Source organism: Monodelphis domestica, chromosome 3 (genome assembly GCF_027887165.1).
Source record: "Monodelphis domestica isolate mMonDom1 chromosome 3, mMonDom1.pri, whole genome shotgun sequence".
Taxonomy (NCBI): Eukaryota; Metazoa; Chordata; class Mammalia; order Didelphimorphia; family Didelphidae; genus Monodelphis; species Monodelphis domestica.
The window spans coordinates 11,049,300-11,058,881 of NC_077229.1; the positions used below are offsets into that span (position 1 = coordinate 11,049,300).

Here is a 9,582-nt window from a genome sequence, read left to right on the forward strand (position 1 = left end):
GAGAGAGAGACAGAGAGACAGAGAGAGAGACAGAGAGACAGAGAGAGAGACAGAGAGAGAGAGAGAGAGACAGAGACAGATCTCAGTGTCTGGCTTTCCCAGCACTGGGCTTGATTAGCCTTTCCAAAACACTGTAATCTTCTCTTACTGGCCTAATTACACATCCAACCCCATCCCCCAAAATCCTACCATTATTTCAGGCTTCACTGGCTGAGGGGGCTCCCACCAGGGGCTGGAATGCACTTACCTGGGCTGGGAGTCTGTCCCGCTCAAAGGCCATCCCTGAGGCTCTAGGTTCCCTGTAGAGGCAGCAAAGTGGCCCCAGTGAGTCCATCTGGTGAAGCTCCTCCATCTTTTCCTGGTCTTGCCTCTGTAAGGGTTGAATTAGGAGTTTTGACAAAATAAAAGAGGAGCTTTTAATTAAGTTTTAATGCAAATATAGTAGTTTTAAATTAATTATCCCTTTAACCCAGAGAAAAGAAAACTAGGAGCTTTTAACAATTAACAATTTAATTAAAATAGATAATAAAAGAATACAGTAAATGATCATTTTTCATAAAATCCATGATTTAAAATTTTTGTTTCAGACAAATTTTAAGAAAAGAAACTTGCTAACTCCTTGAATCAAGAAAATGAACTGTTCAAAGAAAGTGCCATAAAGAAACTTCCACTGCATCAGAAGATCCAGAATGAATTCTGGGATGCAATTTAACTGAAGGGAGTTGAACATAGTTATTCTAAAAGTAAACTTTTATGCCAAAGGGGACTGGCCCCTAATTGGCTTTTTGTCAATGCCCCTAGAAAACATTGGTTTTGCTCCTTCTATTCTATTTCCTTCTTATCTCTAACTGTTGTAGTTTTTCTTAAAGGTACAATATTGTTATGCACCTGTAGTTAGAAGATTTTTATAGGTATAAAACAATTATGTCAAGTGATCAATTGGGGAGACTAGTCTCCCAAAAGACCACAAAGGGGATTGTGAAGATGGGATTAACTCTCCCCTTGCCAACTTTTAAATTTATGAGAAGCGAATAAATATGCCCCAACTTAACGCTAAAGGAAAGTTCACAAACCATTTACTACAGGGGTTTACAACTCCAGGAGCAACTGAATTCCCCCTGGGCAGGCCTAAGCAAATTGAAAGACTACAATTCGTCCCTGTAAAGTGGAGGGGGGAACAAGAAGTGAGGTAAAGAAGAGTCTTTAAAAGTGGCCAAAACTTCTAGGGGGCAGCTAGGTAGCTCAGTGGATTGAGAGCCAGGCCTAGAGATGGGAGGTCCTAGGTTCAAATCTGACCTGAGCCACTTCCTAGCTGTGTGACCTTGGGAAAGTCACTTGACTCCCATTACCTGGCCCTTACCACTCTTCTGCCTTAGGGCCAATACAAAGTATTGACTCCAAGACGGAAGGTAGGGTTTTAATTAAAAAAAAAAAAGGGGGCCAAAACTTCCTGTCATGAGGTCTTCGAGATCTTTTGAGGTTTTGGAGGCTGGTGCGGGACCTAAGACTAGCATTTGGTAAGAATGCTCTGGGATCTTCTCCCCTTGGACTTCGGATTGGTTAGTGGAAAATGCTGACCCTCCTTTCCTGACTTCCGGAGAGATCAATGCCAGAAAGGTCTCCCTCTCAGAGAAGGCAGCATGGATGAAACCCTTACTCAATTTACCTCTGAGCCCTCCAGCTGGGGCTTCTGGTGCCCTGCTCGGATAGAACCAGGCGTGGGAGCAAATACTTAGCATGTTAAATTAGACAATTTCCCTACCCTATTTAACATATTTCTCCTTTCACTCTTTCCCTCCTTTTTGTAAATAAACTGCTAAAAAATCATTTTTTATTTGATACATAAATTTTTATATCAGAGACCACATTCTCATATTTAGTCCAACCCTTAATTTAATCCCTAAATGAAGAGAAATATAGGAAAGAGGTAGAGAAAGAAAATTTCCTCTGTTTATACTAATTATCCTATAACTACATAGACTGACTACCGCCTCTATCTACCTATAAATGCCTATAACTAATACTAATAACAACCAGCCCAAACAGTTCCAACACAATCCAGCCCCATCAAAACCACCTCAATCAGTGTTTAATCCAACCCCAATCAGGTCTGTTAACAAAGACCAGGAACCTTCACAAAAGTTCAAGAAAGGAAAAATCCTAACAGCCCAAACCAAAACCAAAAAGTCTCCTAAAAGCTAAAGCCAAAAAGCCATGTCAGTAAGCTCAGGCCCATCTTTATATTCTAGCAACTAACCACCAACCACCAACCCAAACACAAACTTCCCCCCAGTTGCCATCCCTGTCAGTAAGACAGACCGACCAACAGATGCTAACTCCTTTTATACCCTTTTCTAGCTCACCTCCTGTCTTTATGGTTCCTCCTTTCTTTCTGTATGGTTTCTATTTCCTATAACTGTAAGCAGGTTAATCTCTAAACATCACTATGGTAAAAGGACCTCCAGGTCCCCCCTTAAATTAAAAAAGGAAGAATTCCTCTTTCCAACTCCCCAGTCAAGGTCCTTCTCCCCCACAGTATCCCCAAACTTTATGGACCCCTTAATGGAGCTCTAGCAAAGCTCTTCCCATAAGGCCTCCCTTGGCCCTGGGAATGTCTGACTTCTCTGCCCATCTGAACAGCAGGAGGGAGCTCCCTCTGACCTGGAGCCCCACTCCCGGTGCACTCCTTTCTCCCATTTCTTCCAGTATAAAAAGGCCCCATCTTGAATTCTGGGAAGATAGCCACATAAACACAGCAAAAGTCCAGACCTTTCTGAAAACCTTTCCACACCAATCAAAAACAAAAGTGCTTTGAAAGGAGAGAAAACTAAATCTAACAAGACAGAGCTAGGGGTCTTTCCTGCTGGATTCAAGTTAAAAGGTACACCTAAAAAAATCCTGAATTCTTGAACTCTTGGGTTCAAGGGAAAGGAAGTAGGAAGGTCCCAGAATCCCTCCCACACCTACTGTGCTGAGTCTCCAGCAGTCCCTGGATTCTCTGGACAAGCAAGGGTCCTAGTATGGAGGGACTGCCTTGCTGGAACAGCTATGAGAGTCTCAGGGCATTCAACATAGACAGTAGGGAGGCAGCTAGAGGAGAAGCACAGAGAGGGCAGCCTAGTTGCAGCCAAAAACACTCCATCCTACCCACTACTACCCTTTTCTCAAGGTTTAGACCTTAGGGCACATGCAGCTCCAAAGATCAACTCTGCCTGGACTTAATCTTATCAATGGGGCAGATAAGATGCCATTAGAGGCAAGGGAACCTCAATCTCCAACACCCCTCCCCCATAGACTGCCCTGAGAGCCTTGTTGATTAAGCTTTAAGAGTGAAAGCTGCAATCACTAGAGAATAGCCTGATAACAGGATGGGATACCCAATTCCCTTTAGCCTCCACACCTTTACATACAACTTCAGCTTCTGTCACCTGCTGGGGAAGATCTGATCTCAGGACTCATTAATACCATAAGCCTAACCTACTCAATCAGCAGAGCAGAGAAGAAACCCCTTTAGGACAGAATAATAGAAAGCTGCAGATCCAGCAAATAATCAGAGGAACAAGATTACAGCCAATTACAGGGGGGGAAAGAAGGAAAAAATATGAGTAAACAAAAGAAAAAGAAAAAAGAAAATACAATTGACAGCTTCTATCCAGGTAATAATCAAAGAACAAAGGAACAGAGGAGGACTAAGGAACACCAAGGAAAAACACAGAAACTCCACCAAATGGGACAAAGGATTTGGAAGAACTCAAAATACAATTCAAAAAACAAGAAGGCAGAAGACAATTGGGAAAAGAACTTTAAAAACAAAATAAGTTATTTGGAAACAGAAAATAGTGTCCTGAAAGCCAGAAATGACCAGTTTGAAAACAAGACAAAGAAAGGGAAAATGACCTACAAAGAAAATCAGACCAGAAGGAGGATGGCCAAAAATCCAGGGATGAAATTCAGTCTTTAAAAATTAGAATCCAACAACTAGAAGCAAATTACTTCACAAGGCAGTAAGAATTTATATAACAAAATCAAATGAATGAAAAAATTGAGGAAAATAGGAAACATCTCATTAACAAAACATCAGACCTGGAAAACAGATCCACGAGAGACAATTGAAGAATTATTGGACTACCGGGAGATCATGACAAAAGAAAAAGCCTGGATATCATTCTACAAGAAATTATCAAAGAAAACTGCTCCAACATTCTCAAAAAAGAGGGAAAAGTAGAGATTGAAAGTATCCACAGATCACCTCCTGCATTTAATTCCTAAACAACAATGCCCAGGAATGTTATACCCAAATTCAAGAACTATCAGACCAAAGAAAAAAATATTACAAGCTGCCAAGAAGAAGTCATTCAGATACCATGGAACCACAGTTAGGATAACACAGGATCTGGCTGCATCTACACATAAAATAGAAGCAAATAGCAGAGTGGATTAGAAACCAAAATCCTACCATAACTTATCTACAAGAAACACATATGAAGCAGACACACATAGAGTAAAAGCAGATGGAGCAAAATCTATTGGGCCTCAAGTGAGAAAAAGGCAGGAGTCACAATCATGATATCTGAGAAAGCCAAAGTAAAAATAGATCTAGTTAAAAAAGATAGGGAAGGTAATTACATCTTGATAAAAGCAGTATAGATAATGAGAAAATATCAGTACTCAACAGGTATGCACCAAATGGTATAGCATCCAAATTTCTAAAGAGAAACTAGTGGAGCTCAAGGACAAAATAGATAGTAAAACTATACTAGTGGGAGACATGAACCATCCTCTATGAGATCTAGATAAATCAAACCAAAGAATAAATAAGAAAGAGGTAAGAGATATAAATGAAATTTGGAAAAAAAAATAGAGTTAATAGATATGTAGAGAAAAATAAATAGGGACAAAAAAGAATACACCTTCTTTTCAGAAGCACATGGTATATTCACAAAGACTGATTATGTACTAGGGCATAAAAACATGGCAAACAACTGCAAAAGAATAGAAATAATAAATGTAACCTTTTCAGATCATAATGCAATAAAAATATTAATTAGTAAGGGTATATGGAGAAGCAAATAAAAAATTAATGAGAAATTAAATGATTCTCAAAAATTGGTTAAAGATCAAATCATAGAAACAATAATTTCATTGAAGAAAATTACAATGATGAGACATCCTATCAAAATCTATGGGATGCAGCCAAGACAGTACTCAGGGGGAAATTGATATCCTTGACTGCATATACTAACAAATTAAGGAGGGCAGAGGTCAATGAATTGGGCATGCAAATTAAAAACCTGGAAAGTGAACAAATTAAAAACCCCAGATGAAAACTAGATATCCTAAAAATTTAAAAAGAAGTTAAGAAAAATCAAAAGTAAAAGAATTATTTAATTAATAAATAAGATTAGAAGCTGGTACTTTGAAAAAACAAATAAAACAGACAAAGTTCTGGTTAAATATAATTTAAAAATAGGAGAGAAGAAAACCAAATAAACCATATCAGAGATGAAAAGGGAGACCTCACCTCTAATGAAGAGGAAATTAAGGAAATCATCAAAAAGTATTTTGACTATATGGTGATAAATATGACAATTGTGGTGATATAGATGAATATTTACAAAAATATAAGTTGCCCAGACTAACAGAAGAAGAAATAGAATACGTAAATAATCTCATATCAGAAAAAGAAATTGAACAAGTCATTAAAGAACTTCCTAAGAAAAAAATCCTCAGGACCAAATGGATTCACAAGTAAATTCTATCAAATATTCAAAAAATAACTAATCCCAATACAATACAAACTATTTGACAAAATAAACAAAGAAGGAGTTCTACCAATTTCCCTTTATGACTGTGAAGACTGGATTTGGCTCTCCCCTGATTGTAATAATAAATTGTTATAATGATTGTAACAACTTAGCTCTTCCTTGATTGTGAAGATTGAATTGTAATCCCCTGTCTAAACTGAGAATGAAAACTACAGACTAATCTCCCTAATGAACATAGAGGCAAATATCTTAAACAGGATACTAGCAAAAAGACACCAGCAAGTGATCAGGAGAGTCATTCACTATGATCAAGTAGGATTTATACCAGGAATGCAAGGATGATTTGATATTAGGAAAACCATCCACATAATTGACCATATGAGCAAGCAAACCAACAAAAATCACATAATTATCTCAATAGATGCAGAAAAAGTCTTTGACAAAATACAACATTCATTCCTATTGAAAACACTAGAAAGTATAAGAATAGAAGGGCCTTTCCTAACAGTATATATATAAAACCATCAGCAAGCATCAACTGCAATGGGGATAAATTAGAAGCCTTCCCAATAAGATCAGGAGTGAAACAAGGATGCCCATTACCACCTCTACTATTTAACATTGTGCTAGAAACACTATCAGTGGCATTAAAGAAGAAAAAGAAATTGAAGGTATTAAAATAGGCAATGAGGAGACCAAGCTATCACTCTTTGTGGATGATATGATGGTCTACTTAAAGACCCCTAGAGAATCGACTAAAAACCTAGTGGAAATAATCAACAACTTTAGCAAAGTTGCAGGATACAAAATAAACCCACATAAATCATCAGCATTTCTATGTATTTCCAACACATCTCATCAGCAAGAATTAGAAAGAGAAATTCCATTTAAAATTGCCCTACTCAATATAAAATACTTAGGAAACTATCTGCCAAGACAAACATAGGAATTATATGAACACAACTACAAAACACTTTCCACATAATTAAAACTAGATCTAAATAATTGGAAAAACATTAATTGCTCATGGGTAGGATGAGCTCACATAATAAAAATGACCATTCAACCCAAACTAAGTTACTTATTCAGTGCCATACCCATCAAATTTTTCTTATTGAATTAGAAAAAAAACATAACAAAGTTCATTTGGAAGAACAAAGATCAAGAATATCAAGGGAAATAATGAAAAAAAATGTGAAGGAAGGTGGCTTAGCAGTACAAGATCTTAAACTGTACTATAAAGCAGTGGCCATCAAAACAATATGGTACTGGCTAAAAGACAGAAGGGAAGATCAGTGGAATAGACTTGGGGTAAATGACCTCAGCAAGACAGTCTATGATAAACCCAAAGATCCCAGCTTTGGGGACAAAAATCCACTATTTGACCAACACTACTGGAAAAATTCAAAAATAGTATGGGAGAGATTAGGTTCAGAACAACATCTCACACCCTACACCAAGATAAACTCAGAATGGGTGAATGACTTGAATAAAAGGAAGGAAACTATAAGTAAATTGGGTGAACAAAGAATAGTATACATGTCAGATCTTTGGGAAAGGAAAGATTTAAGAACAAGAGTTGGAAAAAATTACAAAATGTAAAATAAATAATTTTGATTGCATTAAGTTAAAAAATTTTATACAAAAAAAAAAACCATTGGAACCAAAATTAGAAGGCAAGCAGCAATTTGGGAAAAAATCTTTATGACAAAAATCTCTGACAAAGGTCTAATTATTCAAATTTTAAAGTAGCTAAATTAATTGTACAAAAACTCAAGCCATTCTCCAATTGATAAATGGGCAAGCGACATAAATAGGCAATTTTCAGATAAAGAAATCAAAACTATCAATAAGCACATGAAAAAGTATTCCAACTCTCTTATAATTAGAGAAATGCAAATTAAAAAAAATACTGAGGTACCACCTCACACCTAGCAGATTGGCTAACATGACAGCAAAGGAAACTAATAAACATTAGAAGGGATGTGGCAAAATTGGGATATTAATACATTGCTAGTGGAGTTGTGAATTGATCCAACCATTCTGGATGGCAATTTAGAACTACACCCAAAGGGCACTAAAAGGCCACCTACTCTTTGATCCAGCCATAGTACTGCAGGGTTTATACCCCAAAGAGGTAATAAAAGACTTGTACAAGAATATTCATAGCTGAGCTCTTTGTGGTGGCAAAAATTTGAAAAATGAGGAGATGCCCTTTAATTGGGGAATGGCTGAACAAATTGTGTTATCTGTTGGTGATGGAATACTATTGTGCTCAAAGGAATAATTAACTGGAGGGATTCCCTGTGAACTGGAAGGACCTCCAGAAAGTGATGCGGAGTGAAAGGAGCAGAGCCAGGAGAACATTGTACACAGAGACGGATACACTGTGGCACAATCAAATGTAATGGACTTCTCCATTAGTGGCAATGCAATGATCCAGGACAATTCTGAGGGTCTTATGAGAAAGAAACTATCCACATTCAGAGGAAAAACTGTGGGAGCAGAAACAGAAAAGAAAAACAACTGCTTGATCACATGGTCGATGGGGATATGGTTGGGGATGTAGACTCTAAGCAATCACCCGTGTGCAAATATCAATAGTATGGAAATAGGTCTTGATCAATGACACATGTAAAACCCAGTGGAACTGGGCTTCAGCTACAGGAGGGGGTAGGGAGGAGAAGGGAAGTGAAAGAACATGAATCATGTAACAATAGAAAAATATTCTACATTAATTAATTAAATAAAATTTTCCAAGTTTAAAAAAAAAAAAGAAAAAAGCAGCCCATCTTCCTCACTGTCTTTGGGCTCCCTCTCTGGGCCAATTGCTCTTAGTGGGACATCAGAAGAAAGCAGCTCTGATCACCCTCAAGCTCAGGATATGTCTCAGCCCTGTCCTTCCTGGGGCCAGGCCTGGGCTTCTGCACCCTCAGCTGGGAGGGAGAAGGGACCCAGAGGGGCAGAGGTTTCCTTTATCTTCCAAGGCCTGAGGCTGCCCCACAATGATCTCCCTGGGGTGAGGGGCCACAAGAGTCACCCAGGGCCAGGCCTGCCCTCAGGGGAGAGCAGAGGGAGGAGGGGCAGCCTGGGAAGAGAAGAGGGTCTGGAAGGGGCAGATGAGCCCCTCCCTCTATTCCTCCTCTTCTGCCCCCTCCCTTCTCCCATCCTCCCAGACCCCCAAGAGGCAGCAGGGCTTTGGGATCCCACACGGGAGGGGCCCAGGCAGAGCCCAAATCCCCCTGGCAGAGAAGAGGCCTGAGGGCTCTGCCAGAAGGGGGAGCAGGGAAGCCTGGGAAGGAGAGCTCAGGGAGGGGCTGGGAAGGCACAGGGTCCAACAGAGCTCCTGGCAAGGAGGGCAGGGACCCTGGGGAGACTCAAGTGTTCCTGGGGGCGGCTGAGCCTGGAAAAACAGGGTGAAGGGGTGCTGGGGTCTCCCTAGGAGTTAGGGAGGGAGCCTGGGACCCTCTGGCACAGCTGAGGCTGGGAATCCCTAAAGGGAACTGGAGCCAGGGAGGCCAAGGCCTGGGCCCTGATGGGGACCAGCTCAAGGACCAGGGGGCCAAAGAAGGGGGCCAGGAAAGGCCTTTAGGTGGGGGGGGGGAAGGGGGAGGGGCCAGGGGCAACGAGGCCAAGCTCAGGGACCCTCCCAGAGGGCTGACTCTAAGGGCAGCAGAGGTCAATACACCTGGGTCAGGAATCCTTGGGCTCCTGGAATGGCCTCCCTCTCCCCCAGACCACTCTCCCACCTCTAGACTCCACCCTAGGGTTGGGATTCCCCTGGGGCCACCCATACCAGGCTGGGCAGGAGACAGGC

General features: G+C 40.2%; 1 protein-coding gene across 2 annotated transcripts in view; it reads right to left on the minus strand.

Annotated features, from left to right (window-relative positions):
• LOC100022492 (zinc finger protein 883-like) overlaps window positions 1-9,582 on the minus strand; it is a 42,559-nt gene that overhangs the window by 30,951 nt on the left and 2,026 nt on the right. For both annotated transcript variants that reach the window (XM_056820510.1, XM_056820511.1), the window contains one exon: window positions 248-370. In XM_056820510.1, the coding sequence (XP_056676488.1) occupies window positions 248-352 (105 nt within the window). In that variant the 5' untranslated portion in view covers window positions 353-370. Of the gene's footprint in view, window positions 1-247; window positions 371-9,582 lie in introns of those variants that run through there.